The sequence below is a fragment of the Balaenoptera physalus genome, assembly GCF_965194825.1.
Source record: "Balaenoptera physalus genome assembly, chromosome: 13".
Taxonomy (NCBI): domain Eukaryota; kingdom Metazoa; phylum Chordata; class Mammalia; order Artiodactyla; family Balaenopteridae; genus Balaenoptera; species Balaenoptera physalus.
The window spans coordinates 22,748,110-22,768,172 of record NC_138892.1 but is presented as its reverse complement, the minus strand read 5'-3'; the positions used below and the strand labels follow the sequence as shown (position 1 = coordinate 22,768,172).

Here is a 20,063-nt window from a genome sequence, read left to right as displayed (position 1 = left end):
AAGTTTCCAAAGGAGAGGAGAGAGAAGGCCAGGCAGAAAACAACATTTTAAGAAATAATGACCATGATGCAGCCACCAGGGAAAGCAATTTAGAGGTTCCTCAAATATTTAAAAACAGGATTACCATATGATCTAGCAATCCTACTTTTAGGTATATATCCAAAAGAATTGAAAATAGGATCTCAAGGAGATATTTGTACACTGATGTTCATTGCAGCATTATCCATAATGGCCAACGAGTAGAAGGAACCTAAACGTCTATCAACAGATGAATGGCTAAAGAAGATGTGGTATATACATTCAGTCTCTAAAAAGAAGAAAATCCTGTCATATGCTGTAAGGGTCCTGATGAAGAATACTTTGTAGACTGTGGGAATGGGAGAAAAGGCTGGAATTCTGAGCTTGGCTTAGATCTGGGTAGTATGTTCAGGAATGGAATGTGGCAGGGTGGACGTGGCTTCTTCAGAGGAAATTTGAAATGCTTCTATTTTAATCAGGAGAAGAGTGAATGAAATCTGCGTGGGGAAAAAACAATGGTGTCTACTAAAATAACTTTTTTAAGGTAGAAATTTCTAGATACTCAGAACATGATTTTCTTTTTTGCACAGAGATGGGTCATTAATAGCTATAATCAGAGGGTTTCAGTTATTCATGAAATTAATTTGTTGCTGAGTGTCTAGACTGTCTCTTCAGGGCCAAATGCCTTGTTTACTTTCATTGTGTGTGTGTGTGTGTGTGTGTGTTTACTAATTCCAGTATCAACACTTAGCAGTGCTTATTCAATAATATTAACCCCAAGACACTGTAAGAATGCAAATTCACTTTAAATGCAAAAGAAAAGCTATATTCCTTCCAATGAAGTTTTAGTGTTTAAGTGCATTTTATTGTGATGTAACTTTATCTCAGTTTAGGTCAATGTTCCAAAGTTGAGAGCAGCATGATAGGTGCAGATACGCAAAACATGCTGAAAGATAGTGGAATCAATAATACCAGCCTTAGCCCATCATCAATCTCCATGCCATATGTGAAAGGGCTAAAAATCACTTGAAAGTGAGTATTTATTTGGAAGAAGATTGTTCATCTCATATGAGGAACGTAGAAGGGTGCTTCTTCCAAAACTTGGGCCAAGTGAGGCAAGCCTCTGCAGAGTCCTGCGATAAAGTCCAAGCTTGCAATTTAGATGCAGCGAGTGCGGGCGGTAGAGTCCAGGGGCTTTACCTGACACATAGTGTCTGAAAAAGTCTGAAGCCCAGAGGCGGTGTCTAGCTGTCCCGAAGGCTTGTGAAGAGCCAGCTGTACTGTCTATGAGTATAAATAAAATGCTTAAATTCATAGGTCATATATAAAGTTTGCTCTACACTTGAACACTCATATCCAGTTATTTAGTTAAAGCCTTCGGCTTTGATTAAAGTTGTTAACATTTGAAGTGTTGACTAATGTAGCCTCCCTGGTGTGGAAATATGAATATTTTTCTCATTTATTAATGTCCTATAGTGAAAGCATAACCTTTTACTTAAAATAATTGGTCTGGAAATGGAATTATAATATTCTTCTCCCCATTCCTCCCCTGCAATTTGTGAATTTGGTGATTATTCTTCTTGGTTGGGATTATAAGTTTTCATTTGCATTTATCCAATACACCTATATACAAACACACACTCACAGACACAATGCAAAAAAACTTCTGGGAGTAAATTTAATTTCAGTTATAGCAATGAGGGTAGGGCAGAGAGAAGTGTGACTTTATAATTCTGATCATGAAATAAAAACATCAAAGCAAGTAATGAGTCTAAATTTGATGCTGATAGGACTATATTTCTACTGTATTTAAAGCAAATAAAGTCACACTATTGAAGATTTAACATAAAATTAGAATGTTAACTTTGAAAATTTCTTAGTATATCTCCAAGTGATTAGATTATCACAAAATTTCCCTGGGAAGGTAGAAATGGAATCAACAACATTGCAAAAGAAAAAACAAAAAAGAAATGTGACAGCCCTAAGCAAGAGAGTGATATAAGTATAGTTTCAGCAGCTATTAGGCAAGAAGCAAATGATCTGCTCATCAATTTTCTGTTATAAAAATAAGCCCATGCCACTGTCTCACTTTGTCCCAGCTTACCCTTCCCCCTCCCCGTATCCTCAAGTCCATTCTCTAGTAGGTCTGTGGCATGGACATATATACACTACCAAACGTAAAATAGATAGCTAGTGGGAAGCAGCCGCATAGCACAGGGAGATCAGCTCTGTGCTTTGTGACCACCTAGAGGGGCGGGATAGGGAGGGTGGGAGGGAGGGAGATGCAAGAGGGAAGAGATATTCATATGAACATATGTATATGTATAACTGATTCACTTTGTTATAAAGCAGAAACTAATACACCAAAACTAAACTAAAAACTAAAGTAAAGCAATTATACTCCAATAAAGATGTTAAAAAAAAAAAAAAAAGGCCAAATGATTTTCATGGGACACATATGGGTATTGCTACCTTAATTACTTTGTTTCTACCCAAAGGTATTTAAAACACAACCAACTGCCAGAGTTGGATTTTTAAAGATATTCCTGTACTTATGAGCAGAGATTTAAGAATGCACTGAAGACTGAACTTTATTTTGTTCTTCACTGGGTACTTTTATCATTATCAATATTGTAGGAGATCATAAGCCTGGACTAGAATTATTTCCTTGGTAAAAAATGAATGGTAAAACTAATGGGAAGAAATTACTAATGTGTTCTACATTGATGTTCACAGATGTATAAATTGGACAGTGTTCAAATTTATTTCATCTAATCAAAATCCCCTTAGTAGGTACACAGTGATAAAATAAATTAACATTGCTTTTCATAATTGCAATACGTTTTTGTTGTTGTTTAGGAAATGGATTATTTCATGGAGATTATAATTATCCATACCTACTTCATGCAGAAAATATGTAGCCCTTTTATTTAAAATTTCCCCCTGGCAGAGCTGTAGAGATTTTTCAGTAGCACTAAAAACTGTTGTGTAAACTTGGTAATACCATATGGAAGGCCTGAGTAACCTTCTGAGTAAAAAAAAAAAAAAAATTCATGTACTTATGCACTGCTAACTAGTTTTTAATTCTAACAAGCCTTTGGAGAGGACTATAATTCAGGCTAGAGATTCACCCAGCTAGCATCTGCAGAGGGAAACATGTGCCTGACAATCTCTCTCAATATTCATACAACACTAAAATATCAATACAAAAGTGAAAGTAATGTTAAATATGTTATTATTGGTCATGGCAGACACAGGGGTAAAACAGAGCTATTGATGAAACGTCAGCTTCTGAATATGAAGCATAGATTAGGGAATATGGGAAACAATAATTGGCAAAGACTTCATTTTCTAAGTCTAGACCACACGGGCCTGTAAAACTGGCAATACCTTATGTCTTAAAAGTTTATGCTTGATCTCCACTGCTGACAATGCTGCTATTAAGATATGAGATCTCCCTTTTTGACCCACCTCCTAGAGAAATGGAAATCAAAACAAAAATAAACAAATGGGACCTAATGAAACTTAAAAGCTTTTGCACACCAAAGGAAACCATAAACAAGATGAAAAGACAACCCTCAGAATGGGAGAAAATATTTGCAGATGAAGCAACGGACAAAGGATTGATCTCCAAAATATACAAGCAGCTCATGAAGCTCAATATCTAAAAAACAAACAACTCAATCAAAAAATGGGCAGAAGACATAAATAGACATTTCTCCAAAGAAGATACACAGATTGCCAACAAACACATGAAAGGATGCTCAACATCACTAATCATTAGAGAAACGCAAATCAAAACTACAAAGAGGTATCACCTCACACCGGTCAGAATGGCCATCATCAAAAAATCTACAAACAACAAATGCTGGAGAGAGTGTGGAGAAAAGGGAACCCTCTTGCACTGTTGGTGGGAATGTAAATTGATACAGCCACTATGGAGAACAGTATGGAGGTTCCTTAAAAAACTAAAAATAGAACTACCATACGACCCCACAATCCCACTCCTGGACATGTATCTGGAGAAAACCATAATTCAAAAAGAGTCATGTACCACAATGTTCATTGCAGCTCTATTTACAATAGCCAGGACATGGAAGCAACCTAAGTGTCCACTGACAGATGAATGGATAAAGAAGATGTGGCACATATATACAATGGAATATTACTCAGCCATAAAAAAATGAAATTGAGTTATTTGTAGTGAGGTGGATGGACCTAGAGTCTGTCATACAGAGTGAAGTAAGTCAGAAAGAGAAAAACAAATACCGTATGCTAACGCATATATATGGAATCTAAAAAAAAGAAAAAGAAAAGGTTCTGAAGAACCTAGGGGCAGGACAGGAATAAAGATGTAGACATAGAGAATGGACTTGAGGACGTGGGGAGGGGGAAGGGTAAGCTGGGACGAAGTGAGAGAGTGGCATGGACATATATACACTACCAAATGTAAAATAGATAGCTAGTGGGAAGCAGCCGCATAGCACAGGGAGATCAGCTTGGTGCTTTGTGACCACCTAGAGAGGTGGGATAGGGAGGGTGGGAGGGAGACGCAAGAGGGAGGGGATATGGGGATATATGTATACGTACAGCTGATTCACTTTGTTATAAAGCAGAAACTAACACACCATTGTAAAGCAATTATACACCAATAAAGATGTTAAAAAAAAAAAAGATGTGAGATCTCCACTACTCTTCCCTATTCCTATACTTTGGGTAGCTTTGTGACTAAAACCTTTATTAGGTTATTCAAATAACCTTGTTTTTCAAAGGCATTAATGTGCTCCACCAAGAAAAAGATCTTTGGGGACTTTTTGAAAGATTATAATTTCAAATGTATTTGTACTTTTCAAGTCACAACTTTGTGTAGTTTTCATTTCTTCATGAAAATACTTTGAATAAATTTATACTCAATGTGAATGTATTATTAGTTGTTTAATATCAAGAATAATACCATATGAAATTGGAGGCTTAGTCAATATGATTTAATGACTGAAGTAATTTGTAATTACATCAGCAGTCAGTCTTCTCATCCTCTGTTCTCCTCAGCAGACCTCTATATCAAAGACAGCCTCCACCTGCACTTCTCTCTTCACTCTACATAGAATAGAAGTTATTGGAGCCACTGGGTTTCCTTAAAACTAGCCACTCATTACAAAGGTTCAGCATGGGACTTGTCCTAAAAGGCTTTGCTCTAAATCAAAGTGACCGTACATTCCTTCCTGGCTGTAAAGAATAAATTATGGGTACTTAATACAGAATTCCTGGGCTCATATATTATATATGAGATTATCTTACATTTGGATACTTTCCCTCACTAGTTGGGATAAGTGAAAGTCTTGAATTTGAGACCAGTCGAAAGCATCGTCAGCCAGGAGGTATACATGGTGCCTATATCTCTCATTTTAAAACCCAACAGCCCTAAACCATCAAAAGAACTACTCTGTAGCAGATCTAAAGGGCGTAAAGATTTTGTCCTCTGATTTCCAAGTCTAAAGGTACAGATAGTTTGTCCATAATAAGTATATTTATGGAGTTAAATGACTTGCAAATCCTCCTCAAGAGTGTGAACTTGCCCATAAATTCATCACAAACTTTAAATTCCATCAGTTCACTTTAAGGAAAATATACTGGGTTGGTATTAGATGCAGATGTTGTACTCCAGGCCCAAGGAATTTGGCCTCAAGGTCTAAAACACAATGACTGTGTTTTCCGATTCTGATATAATGCTTGTGACAGGTACTTCTCTCCAGATTGGAGTCAGATTGTATTACAGCAAAAGTACCTTCAAGAGTTAGTAAGGGTGGGGCTTCCCTGGTGGCGCAGTGGTTAAGAATCCGCCTGCCAATGCAGGGGACACAGGTTCGAGCCCTGGTCCTGGAAGATCCCACATGCCACGGAGCAACTAAGCCCGTGAGCTACAACTACTGAGCCTGTGCTCTAGAGCCCACAAGCCACAACTACTGAGCCCGTGCACCACAACTACTGAAGCCCGCTCACCTAGAGCCCGTGTTCTGCAACAAAAGAAGCCACCTCAATGAGAATCCCGCGCACCGCAACGAAGAGTAGCCCCCGCTTGCTGCAACTAGCGAAAGCCCGCGTACAGCAACAAAGACCCAACGCAGCCAAAAAAAAAGAAAAAAAGTTAGTATGGGTGGACAGACTCTAGGTCCATCCACCTCACTACAAATAACTGGGAGGGAGATGCAAGAGGGAGGGGATATGGGGATATATGTATACATATAGCTGATTCACTTTGTTATACAGCAGAAACTAACACATTGTAAAGCAATTATACTCCAATAAAGATGTTAAAAAAAAAAAGAACCAAATGGAATTCTAGAACTGAAAAACAAAACAAACAAACAAAAAAGAGTTAGTATGGGTGGAAAAGGCCATTGTTCTGTCCCAGCTCAAGGCTGGTTAGCCCTGTGGGTAGTGATTTAATGCCCTGAGCCTTAGCATTAAACATGGGGCCTTACGGCATCACTGCCCTGCAGTCACTGCAGTCATCCACAAGGCCTGACCACAGTGACTGAACGGGCATCTCTAGGCTGCTGGTACACATAGCACTGGGGAAAAGTGTGGGTCCAAGCCCACACTTTAAGTATTAGCCTCAGTACTTGAATTTTGAGAGACATATAGTCTTGTTTTAATGATCCTTCCTTCAATGAAAACATTTTATAATATAGTTCCATTGGAATCTGTTCTTTTCAATGAGGGATTATTGCTAATGCAAGTTAAGTGAGTGACTCATGTGCTATCTATCCAAAGTATTCATTCTTCAGTGGGGAGCGATATTATTCAGCTGTTACATAGAGATATTTAGCATTGACTAGAAAGCAACTTGGTTGGAAGCATGTTTGTTTGATCTGTGGAAGATCCCCCTTTAATAAATGGCTAAGAGTAGCCGTAAAATGAGCGTCGAGTTCTCAGTGGAAAACTAAAATCTCCTTGATGCAACTAAAAAGCAATACAGCTTCAGTTGCTTCCACTCAGACTAACAACAAAATTAATCAGAGGCTTTTAGTGAGATAGTGAGTTCCTCCTGAAATAATGAAAGCTTTTGTGAAAGGATAAGAACAGAAAGCTAAGAGTAGCTGATGGCAAATTAGAAGCCAAGAATTTGTCCATTTAAAGTGATTTTTAGATTAAAGTTTTTATAGATGTTCCAGAAAAGATATTATTTTTAAGACAGACTTCTAAAGCAAAGAATAATTAGTTACTACTAATTAACCATGATTTAAAATAATTAATGACATTCAGTACATAGAGACCGGACTGGTGGAGAGAAAATGTCATAAAGACTAGAACAGAGTGCTTTTGAACCAGCAGAAATGTATTTGCTTTGTCTTTCAGTTTATGAATGCTTTTTTTCCAGTTACTAGAATATAAAACTTAAGTCTAAGAAATTCTCTGAAAGATAAATGATTTCTCACTTTTGAAAAGAAATGTTCATGATACCAAATAAAATATGAAGGCATGATAATTATGCTATCTTTTCATCTCTTTCATTCCTTTATGCCATTAGAAATAAAAGAGCAGTAAAAATAAAATGAGAAAATGATCAGTATCAAAATCAGTTAAACAGGGCTTCCCTGGTGGCACAGTGGTTAAGAATCCACCTGCCAATGCAGGGGACACGGGTTCGGGCCCTGGTCCGGGAAGATCCCACATGCCTTGGGGCAACTGGGCCCGTGTGCCACAACTACTGAGCCTGTGCTCTAGAGCCGGCGAGCCACAACTACTGAGCCTGCGAGCCACAACTACTGAAGCCCGCGTGCCTAGAGCCCGTGCTCTGCAACGGGAGAGGCCACCGCAGTGAGAGGCCCATGTGCTGCAGAGAGGAGTGGCCCCCGCTTGCTGCAACTGGAGAGAGCCCACACACAGCAACGGGGACCCAACACAGCCAAAAATAAAATAAATTAAAAAAATAAATTTATAAAGAAAAAAAGCAGTTAAACAGATTTGGTTGATCTCTTTGGGCTCGAATACATGGCAACATATATTGGCCAGTTTTTATAGAAAATCTATGCCAAGTGTATGAATAAAACAAACAATTTAAGATTAGGTATAAGCCCTGGAAAATAAAATGTTGATATTACAGCAGCTTATAAAATAAGAAAAAAGTCCTTTCAAGTTTGGGGTTTATATATGCAGTTAAGGAAAAGAGACAAGGAAACATAACAGAGATAAAAAACTAAAAATGATGACTTTAATCTTTAAAAATGCATAAGAGCAAAGAATAGAATGGGAGCCTATTTGTTATCATGTTCATATCCTAAAGTGACAAAATTTCCTAAAATGGAAAGCCCGAAACTGCTTGGAAGTTTTTCTGAGATAATGTAAAACACCCTGAGAGTCCTCTTAGTTCCCACACCAAAACTTCAAAAGACAATCATTGTAGAGCTTGACTAGAATCAGAGAGACATATATTCAAAACAGAAGGCATACCTGTAAATCCTTGTTGGATGTCCAAAGAGTCACAAAGAAAGAAAAAATTACCCACCTATGGTAGGAATTATCAAGTGTTGAATCGTTAAGGTGTCTTTAAGAGACCAACTTACATTAATAAGTTCAACCTCCCAGATTTTTTTCAACAGGTCCATCGATGTATAGCCATTAATCAGAAAGGCTTTGGTGTAGTCACCTAGTTCGATGGAATCCAGCCACTCAGCAACAGATGTGGGATGGTAGCCATCATGGCCAATGGGTCTCATCTGTAATTAGAAAATCACGTTAGGATTAATTTAAGCTGTTTACTTTGTGTTCCAACAGCAGAATGCATCTTGGAAATTTATCTGATATGAAGCAACAGATCTTTCTGGATAAGAAAATAAGTAAACCCAAAATACTTTATGCACAATTCTAAATTATTAATAATTTCACGCTGAATTAGTTTTCAAAAATGCACCCAGAAATTTCCAATTTAGCTGCTAAATCAGTTCCATATTTGAGAGAACTAAATATGTCAAACTTCTGTTGCAGACATTATTGGCATTCTGTTGGCCGGAATTTAAAATGATGTCAGTCGAGCAGTTTTAAATTCAGTGCTGAAGGCACAGGGAACTGAACTCCCAAAATGTAGATGATAATTCTCATATGCACAACATCAAAGCATGTGAAAATACTGCATGACTTAAACATCCAAAGGAATTCATGCTTATGCAAGACATGTAGGTAGTGCAAACATGCTGGAGAAACATACTGCTGTGGTAAGCCAGTAAAGAAGAGGCTTTTGGGTGTTTAAGGACCATGTGTTCTACATAGACTCTACAGTATGTTAGACAAGAATAGAGAATTCGCTGGCAGACAGATTCCTATTTTTTGTCAGCTATATAAAGATTTATTTTTTTACTTTAGGAGAACAAAGAAGTGTGACAGCAACATAATGTTTCTGAGTTTAAATTTGAGTGTCAAAGTAATTTAAGCAAGAGAAACTTCTGGCATTAAAATTTTGTATGGATTATTCTAGTCTTTTGGTTTTTATTTGAAATTTTAGTTGAATTTGCAGTTCTTGGTTTTTGAAGTAACTCACTTCTAAGACTTGTGCTGCTTTGCATGCCATACCATAACATCTAATACTTCAGTTATTAAGGACAGCTGGCACCTCAGCAACTTGATGTGATCCTTCAGTGAAATTCATGATGGGAACAGCAAAACTGGGCAAAACACAACATAGATTTTCCTCTTCCTTCAGATTCAAGGAGATAAATATTAACGGAAATCTATATGAGTCTGATTTGTGAGCAGAGAAAAGATTAGTCTGGGCATCAGGGATTCAGATTTTAATCTCAAACATGGTAGGCTTTCCGCCACTATGCAGTGTTCTCATTTTTGAGATTCTCCTTACTCCTTTTTTTTGGAGGCGGTGCAGAGTGTTTATTAGGGATCAACATCTGCGGAAGGAGGGGTGAGGAAGCAGGGCTGGGCAGGAGAGGGGCTGAACTGTGGTGGGGCTTGATGGCACCTCTGTGAACCATCTGGGGAGCTCTGGCACAGTTTAGGCTAGTAGAGTGTCCCAGGCAGGGCAGATATGAACGGGCCTTTGTGATCTGCCTCTCTGTCACTGGATGTTGCTGCCTGGGAGTAGCGTGCTCTGGTGAGGGCTCTCTGCCGTGGAGGCAGACCCTGAAGATGCTGACGGCTGGAGGCTGTCTGCTGACTACTCTCCCTGATGCTGGGCAAGTCCTTCCTCGAAGGGAGTTACAGGTGGTACATTGCCATGTCTTCCAGAATACCTGGGATCTCGATTCACCAAATGTTACTATATTTGGCTTTTGCCTTTCACTCTATACCCACTCACTCATTCACATGCACACAACACTTATTTTTTAAATTTTAGGTGAACCATTGGAAAGACATTTCTCCTGAACCATTTGCGGACATCATGAAACTTCATCCCGATACTCCAGGAGCATCTCCCAAGAACAAGCACATTCTCCTACACAGTCACAGTATCATCACCCTCAATAAATCTAACATTGATAAAATTACGTTACCTAATATATAGTCCATATTAACATTCCCCAAATGTCCCCAAAATGTCATCTGTAGCTGTTTTTTTTTTTCCTAGCCATGATCAATCAAAGGTCAAGGCAATTATATTTTCAAGTATTTCTTCTACCTTTTTTTTTCTCTCTTTTCTTCTTCTGGGATGGTATTTACTCCTTCATTTTTAAGTTCTCTTTTCTCCTTTTCTCTTTCCTATTGCTCCACTCTCCAATCCATTTTCCATTTTGAGGTTGAAATGTCCTCTCTTTTAATATTGCCATGTAATTCATTATTTTGCATTGGGGTCTGAACTACATCAGACTTTTGTATTTCATTCTTACATTGACTGACTCACTTTAGCTACTCATTAAATGTTTGTTCACATAACACTTAACTCAGTGTTTATTACACAGTAGTTACAAATGTAAATGACACCTCAGGAGTTGCAAAATGAAGTTTTACAAATACAGTATGCTAAGACATATATATGGAATCTAAGGAAAAAAAAAAAAAGGTCATGAAGAACCTAGTGGCAAGATGGGAATAAAGACACAGACCTACTAAAGAATGGACTTGAGGATATGGGGAGGGGAAGGGGTGAGATGTGACAGGGTGAGAGAGTGTCATGGACATATATACATTACCAAATGTAAAATAGAAAGCTAGTGGGAAGCAGCCGCATAGCACAGGGAGATCAGCTTGGTGCTTTGTGACCACCTAGAGGGGTGGGAGGGAGGGAGATGCAAGAGGGAAGAGATATGGGAACATATGTATATGTATAACTGATTCACTTTGTTATAAAGCAGAAACTAACACACCATTGTAAAGCAATTATACTTCAATAAAGATGTTAATAAAAAAATATCAAATTTTGAAGATCATAAAAAATAAATTTTTTTAATAAAAAATCAAAAAAAAAAAGTGATGTTTTAGCAGCAGTTACAAATAACCGGATACTATATATATGTGTAAAATTGGCAACTAGGACCCAAAGCAGAGGCTCAAAGGTATTAAATACTTTCATATTCTACAGAGAATTACAAAAATATTGGGGCCAGGGGCATTCTCCAGGACTTATTAAGAGGTGGTTGAACCAACTCTGCTACCCTGAATAATCACCCCAGCCTTAGGAAACTCCCTGGCTGCCCCAGTTGACACAAGGAAATAACTGGAGAAAGGGGAAGAAGGAAGGAAGAGAGACTCATTAGCTTTGAAATTAATATCCTGGCAGGGAGGTCTTGCTGTTAGCCATCCAAGAAGCTGATCACCCCAGCACTGGACACTGGGGACGAGCTTAGAGAATCTTGATGAATCAAGCTGGGGTAGAGTCAGATGTCCCATACCAGAGAACAGTGCAGTAGGGTCCCCATAGGTCACCCCAAGCATTCACACTCCATTCCTTTGAGAAAGCACCCAGTGGCCACCTGCCACACAGAGGTTGTTGATGATCAGCGTTAGCCAAAGAGCAATGACAGCAAACTCACCAGAGCTCTGCAAACCAAACCCAGTCAAGTATAAGGAAGTATGCCTTCCCCCCAATCTCTCCTTCTCTAGCACTAGGGAGTTTAGAATCAGAAAAGAGAGAGGTACCAGTCCCTTGGGGGAAGCCTAAAATGGGGTAGGGGTTGGGGGAGAAAATAAAACTGGAGGCTTAAATGGATAGGAACTGAATTTTCAATATTTTACGTAACTGGAAAGCTACTGGATATGTCTGAGATAACATTAAAAATAGCAACGAGAGAATCAATTGAGCTTGGTTGAAGGCAGGATTGGAAAAAAAATGTCACATCAGTTTCTGCAGACTGCTCAGAAATCTGGTTCCTCCTGTGAGGCAAGTTCTCCCAGACCAACCTTAAGGAGGTGAGAGGGAGGGAAATATTTGGCGGAAAGATGAGAGACGGGGGCAGGGTAGAGAGCAAGCGTGAAGAGAATCTAGGAGAGGGTACACTGACGTGTGCAGGGGCAGCATTCAGCCAGCTGCTCATTTGTTAAACATTTAGCCAGTGCCTATTCTGATAAATGTTGTGGAACAGTACAGAACCAAACAAGTTATAGTCTCTCCCTCATAGAAATTATAACCCTTATTTAAAAAATATGTGAACAGATGAACAATAAATTATGAAGGCTCTGCATACCTGAAGACAGGAAACCATTAGCGCCAAGTGAAGTTACAAAACTAACTTGACACGTATTTAACAGTATGCAGAATGGTTACTGCGCTGCACAGCAATTTCCTTCAAAGCAATTCTTCCATCTGTTCCTTCATTTCTCTTCTTCCTGCCACTACTCTGTTTAGGTTCTTGTTGGTGCTTATAAAAACTAATGCAATAGCCTTCCACTTGGCCTCCTACCTTTGGTCCAGCTTATACCATGATGCTACATCAGTCTTCCAAAAAGCCAGGCTCTTTAAGTCAACCCTCGCACAAAAACCTATAGTGGTTCTTTCTTGATAAAAGCCCAAATGTCCTATTCCAGCATCCTAGGACAACTGAGATCAGGTACGAACTTATCTTTTCAACCTAATTTCACACTACTTGCTATATCTAAACTAATACATATGATTAGACACATGAGTATGTCTAAACAGTATGTTAATTTGCTAAGCATTCCATGAACATGAATTGTGTGTGCAAGACACATTCATTTCTTTGCTAATATCATTTTCCATGCTTTTTGCCTTTATTTCTGGAGTGTTTCTCCAGGATTGGCTTCTTGAGCTCTAAGATACAAATTTCCAACCATTTGTAAAATATCTCACATAGATGTCCTATAGTATCACCAACACAAGCCAAAAATATATCTCCTTCAGCTCACAAACTGGCCCTCCTTTTGTGTTTCCCAACTAAGTTAATGGGGAAGCGTCACACTATTGCCCCCCTAGATGCTTAGGAGTCAGCTAGCTTTCCCCATTCTGTTTTACCATCATATCTAATTAGGCCAACAAGTCTTATATATTTGATTTCCAAAATGTCTCTCAATTCAGTTCCTTTCTTCCAAAATGGACTTTGGAATCTGACAATAATATCTACTGCAGTATTGTAAGGATCATATGACATAGGGTATGTGAACTAGTGCAGTGTTTTGAATACATATGTCTTCAGTAACTCTTAGTTCCCTTCCCTCCCCAGTGCCCTAAATTAGGCCCATGCTTATTTTGAAACTGTACAATGTTGAGTCCTTCGGCTGCTACTCTTTTCAACTTCCAATCAAAACTCTTCTTTCCTCTCTCACCCCTCCCAACTTCCCTCACTCCTTGTCTTTTCTACTTTGTTTTAGAAAGAGTTTATGACTGCTAGCATCTTTATACTCCCCCTTCCCACAGCTGACAGTTATTTTTCAGAAATATATCTAACAAGGTCCCTCAAGTCGATTGAATTGTTGGTCTCAATTCTTCGCTCTCTTCCTGGATTAGAATTATGCCTCTGTGCCCTTTGCTGAGGGATCTATATTGAACCCTGATGTGGCTGGAGTTACTTCTACATCCCATTGATGTTGGTCATGTACTTGCTTGGCCAGTGGAACAGGCAGAAGTATCAGTGTGGTGGTTTATAGATGAGGCCTCTGCACTCCTGTGATCTACTCATCCTTTTGAGTCCTATGCTCTATTACAAGAAAAACAATTGTTGACTAGTTGCATAACTGCTGGTCCTAGGAGAAAGATGAAGACTTGTGGAGCAAACCTAAATCTAGCCCGAAGCTTGGAGTCTACCCCAGCTCGCTGGAGCTCAGGTGAGTCCAGCTGAAGTTAGCTGAACCACAGCTGACCCGTGGACTCATGAGTTAGGAAAATAAATATATATACCTATATTTTGTTTCTATAAACCACTGATATTTTGACATATAGGGGAAAACTGACTAATAGAGTCACTCTTTTATTTCAAAACCCTTGGTATTTGCATTAGTCTGGGTCCTCCAGAGAAACAGAATCAATAGGCTGTGTATATACACATGCAGAAGCCCCAAACCTGGCAAGTGTGAAATGTGCAGCGCAGGCTGGAGACTCAGGGAAGAACTAATGTTGCAGCTCAAACCTGAAGGCAGTCTGGAGGCAGAATTCCTTTGTCTTCTTTGGAGGACCTCAGTCTTTTTCTCTGATTGGATAAGTCCATCCACATTACGAAGGGTAATCTGCTTTACTCAAAGTCTAACTGATTGAAATGTTAAGTTCATCTAAAAATATACCTTCACAGTGATGTCTAGACTGGTGTTTGACCAAATATCTGGGTACTGTGGCCTAACCAAGTTGACACATCAAATATTCCAAACTCTTTATGAATCCACCAGCAAATGCATCTACATGAGACTGAGAAAGACTAGGGAAGCTAAGTTAACATCAACATCCTACCCAAGTTACGTGACTGTCATCTAGTAAACATCTATGTACTGCATTCTCACTAATCCTAAACTAAGTAATTCTTTATTTTATGAGTATGATTGCTGGGGCATAATCCACTGTATTTCTAGTAAACTTCCATACTTTTGCTCATGCTATTCTCTCTTCCAGGGATGCTATTTTCCCCCTGTTCTCTGTTGAAATTCTTTCCATTCTTAAAAGGTCCTGTTCAAATGCCATCTCTTTTGTGACGCCTTCTCCAAAGCTACCCTTACTCCCAAGTCAAAACTAATCATACCTTCTACTAGGTTTCTGTAGTAATTTGCATAAAATTCTATTATAGCTCTATTAAAGTCTGATTTCTATTATAGTTAGAGAGGTGAATGTCTGTCTTCTTCTTTAGACTGTCAACCTCTTGGTGATGAAATAAGGTCTTAGCCACTTTTGTAGTCTCTCACATGCCCAGCAGAGCATCTCACATATGGCAGGCATTTGCTAAATGTTTATTAAATTAAGTGATTTAATGAACACATGAAGATAAAATGACAAATTAATTTTAGTGGTATGGCGTCCATTTGTGGGGGAGATTTGTATTTTTTACTACATATTATGAAAATGAGGGCTCTTTTTATGGTCTAACAGTAATATTTACAACTATTTAAAACTATTAAATACCAAGGACCAATTCCAGGTAGTATGCTGTATCACAAAATGCACTAGGCTTTGTTTCTGTAGCCTGGCAGTCTTGACTCTACTAATAACTAGCTGTGTAACTATGGGCAAGTTATTTCACATCTCTAAGCGTCAGTGTTCTCATCTATAAAATAAGGGTGTTAGATCAATGATCTCAAAGTTCCTTTTTAGTTCCTAAGTCTTACAATTCTATAATTTGTATATTAATATCAAATTAGTGTCAGATTTATTTATCCAGTAAAGAGAAAAGAAGCCCAAAGGCAAAGAAAAAGATTACAGGACGAGATAGGACATTTAGGTTAAAGGCAGATGACATCCACACTTCTTTCCTTGAGTGTACCCACACAGAGCACAGTGACTGCTTTCTCAAATTAGCAGTGTTTAAACTCTTTTTCCAGCAGGCACATCTGGCAGGACAAGGCTAGACAGAGACAGCTCCAGGGGCTTCCGGGCCTGCCATACTGCTGAGCATGAATGGGAGTCAGGCACAGTCTGTAATCTGAGAGGCAGAGTGGTGGGCAGGCAGCAGGCATTGTAACAGAGGTTCACAACAAGGCAATACGATTCAACTAGTTGAATCCCAAAGTCTGGGGAAAACCTAAGTTGGGATAGAAATCAGAGATAGCAGTGAAGAAAGCTTCAGTCTCTGGAAAAATGAGGATATATTGGTACATTTTACCAAAGATCTTCCTTGTTGCTCTTGATGTCTTGTTATTCTGCCCAAATGTGCATTGACTTTCCTCCAGGAGCCTCTTAAAGCAAACCTGGCCTCAGAGAGGGCACACTGTTAACATCACAGGCTACACAGCTGGCAGAGATCACTGACCCTAGGACAGTGCTCTGTGGTGTCCTGGGGCTTCAAGGGGGCCAATTATAAGACAGGTGAACAGTACAGGTTCTGAAACTGCCTGGTCTACTTCAGTTGAATAGCTCATATTTTAAGTCTTTTACACAGGTAGGAAGAGGAAGGAAAGCTTTCTCTACTTTAAAAAGAAATATTTGAAAACCACTGACCTAGAAGATTTTTGCAAGATTACATGATCACTACAGTTTTATTTTCTTTTAATTTGTTAGTTTTATTGAAGTATTCTGGGTTTGTTGTATATGTATGGACATGTATATATATATATATATATATCTATATATATCTATATATATATCTATATATGGTCTGTCATTCTCTCTGCCTGAAACCAGCTTTATCTGCTGAGACAAAGATAATACCTTATAAAGTGATAGAGCCACAAGATGAAAGGTATAGCAAGAGGAAGGCAATAAAGATAGTAAAAGGAAACAAAAGAAGAAAAAATGAAATTATATTATAATAGATTTGGGATTAAATTTAAAAAACAGTTCTCAGTGCAACAAGGTATGAAGCCAGCATTATGATAGTGGCATGGTAATTAGATCAAGAGAATAAGGAACTCAAAAAAGTCAATAACAAATTTGGCAGATATTTTTATATCTGAAAGTGTTACAAAATTGAGACAGAGACCCATTGTTGTTCACCCAAAACTGTTCTCTCTTCTTCCATAGTAATGGGTCTTCAATTGAGCTCGTGTCTGCCTAACTAGATTCGAGATACACTAGCTTCTCTTCTGGTTGCTTCCATGAGAATACATTTGAGCCTATGGGATGCCAATGAAAGTGCTGCGTGTAACTTCCAGGTCATCTTTAACCTAAAAGGTTCTTTGCTCTAGAGTTGCTTTTTTTTGGTCTACTCTTGAGCTGAAACATCCGTGGCTGCAGCCCAGCTTCGTCCACATGGGCAAAACAATACTCTAGAGTTTGGGAAATGCTTCTCAAACCTTAATGTACATGAGAATCATGTGGGAGATCTTAACCTGCAGATTCTAATTCAATAGGTTGAAGGGAGACTCTGAGATTCTGCATTGCTGACAAGCTTCCTGGCGATGCTGATACTGTCAGTCTGTGGACCATACTTTAGAGGATGATAGAGGAACAGATGGAAGGTCCTGGGTCCTTCCACAGTTGCATAGAGCAGAGTCAACTTGTAAACCCGGACTGCTCACTGTCAGACAATTACGTGGGAGATATAAGCATTCTGTTCTTTAAACCACTAGGAAGTCTCTATTTTAGTGGCTTAGCCTTTAATAAAAACAGAATTAAAAATTAAATAAGGCAACTTCACGTAGAACATTTAAAGGAAGCCTGTATTTCCATTTGACAGTATGTTGCATTGTCTTTTGTTTTGTGAAGCCATGAGTTTTCATATCTGTTGCCATTAAAAGAAACTTCATTTCTTTTAACTGCCTTTGTTGGTATCTTTCTGTCAATCATGCCACCATCTCTTTGTGACAACTATGCAAGGGATAAGAGGGGGAAATGTAGAAAACCTCAAGTTTCTAGCTTTGACACCTGGGTACATGGTGGTATTACCAGCTGAGAAAGAAAAGAAAATAGAAGGAAATACACAAATAATTTTGAGACATGAGAAATTAAAGATGTTGGGGAATAGCACGTTAAATTTGGGGGAGAAGTCTGAGGGGACATATAACCTTGGGCAGCAGCAGCAGCACAAGGGGGAGTCTTGGCTCTTCCACTCATGAGCTGTATGACCTTGAGTAAACTACTCAACCTTCCTAAGCGTCCATTTTCTAATTAGTAATGTGAGAGAGAGAAAGAACGTCTACCTCTGAGGGTTGTCACAGGCATTCAGTGAAATAATGCAAGTAGAGTTTAGCCCAGTGCTCAGCACGAAGAAGCACTTGATAAATCTTAGTTATTTTTATCACATGGGGGAGCTGAAATCCTACATGGATGGGACTGAAGAGGGTATGTATTGATAGTATGAAAAGAGAAGTGGCCTGAGGAGAATCAACGTTTTCAAAGTGAAGGATAAGAATTATATTCAGGAGACAAAAAAGGGAATAGTCAAGACAACAAGAGAAGTGAGGGAACAAAAGTTGCAAGGAGGCTGTGGGCAGCAGTGCTGGAGTCTGCAGAGGTCTGCTGAGAAGAGGAGGGAGAAGCGCTCATGGCGTCTGGCAAATAGGTCTCCGCACCTTACTAAGAAGAACCCAGAAGCTAGTCTGTGCTGGGTTGAGGTGTGAGTTAGAGATGAGGACATAGACAGTGCAATCTAAATGATTCTGCTGAGGAGTTTGCATGGGAAGAGAAGGAGGGAGAGGGAGTTTTTAGAAATTACAAGGAAAAGGCATGGAAAGGAGTGACAAATGAGGATTCAGGGCTGAGGAAGGTCAGACACACAAAGGAGTAAGAGTCCAAGAGTGCAGTGGAGATTGGGGTGGGGTAGAGGGCTTGCCTTTTGCTCTGGCGATTTTTGCTTGCCTTTCTTAGGAAGTATAGCATGAGAGGCGTAGTTAGCGATAACTTTGGGGCTAACAATTTCTGTGTTAACAGAAGCTACCTGGCTTGGACTTGGTGAGAGCACTCATAAAGGTCCTCGCGTGGGCAAGGGCAGCCTTCCGGGTGGCACGCTGCTCCCCGGATACACACAAACCTGACTACCATTTATTATAAACGTACTGGTACAACAGCCTCGATGTGCCAGGCTCAGGTACTTAAACTTGCCTATGAAGCTGCAATGGACCATGGCTCCTCTCTTCTACCTGGATGTACTTTGTGCCCTCAGACTCCCTGATAGGAGTTTTGTAACACAGACAGCTGACATCGTCGGGTATGTCCCTCTATTCCTGCTCCTTGTTCTAGCCTCTTCTGCTCTGTCCTGCTGCTACCCAAGACCTAGACTAACAGCAGCCCTGAGAATAAACCAGGACAAACAGTGCTAGCAGACAGCGTGCTGCCACGTCCAAAAGCAGGTCTATCAAGTATCGCGAGGATCAGATCTCCCACAGGCTCTGAGACCTGGGCTTAGACATCTCCGTGCTGTTCATCAGTGGCTCTTAAAAGACTGATTGAACGTGAAAGAGCAAGGCAGATCCACTGACCACGGAGCCCCAGAAAAAGTCTATTCATCACCATTTAAGCGCTGTTGCAGTGTAACTTTGCTGGGAGAGATGTCTACGAAATGGATAAGAGTACTGATGACACCACCTAACAACCATATGAGACTTTAAAGAGCCCAAAGGGATTTCATACACATTATCTCACTTGTGAGGGGTTTTAGGTGATGCTTGGGAAAATGCCCTTTATGGACCTGAGACTCTGGGTGCTCCATGTCATGATATTCCTTCTGTGGAACTGAAAGGATTAATACACCGTGACTATTGTTAGGAAGCACAATGTGATAAAGCCTCTTGTTGTATTTACGCAGCAAGGGAGGGAGACATGTAACATAGACGAATCTGTTGCTTGAAGCCCCTTAGTCTGCAACTAGACTCTCTTATGGAGACAATTTCTGTAAAAGAATGGGGAGAAACTTAAACCCTCAGAGGTAAGTGAGTTATATTTGGATGTCACTATGGACTTACAAATTGCAGATAATAGTAACCTCTCTAATTTTTCCCACCACCAACTGAGCCTTGCTGACTTTGCGTCCTTGAGTGTTTAGACAATTGAAGACTCCCAGCTTTAGGAATAG

General features: G+C 39.4%; 1 protein-coding gene across 16 annotated transcripts in view; it reads right to left on the bottom strand.

Moving 5' to 3' along the window:
* Positions 1–20,063, bottom strand: part of ANKS1B (ankyrin repeat and sterile alpha motif domain containing 1B) — a 1,150,138-nt gene that overhangs the window by 286,254 nt on the left and 843,821 nt on the right. For all 16 annotated transcript variants that reach the window (XM_082419292.1, XM_082419289.1, XM_082419300.1 and 13 more), the window contains one exon: positions 8,586–8,738. In XM_082419292.1, coding sequence (XP_082275418.1) covers positions 8,586–8,738 — 153 coding nt within the window. The remainder of the gene's footprint in view (positions 1–8,585; positions 8,739–20,063) is intronic.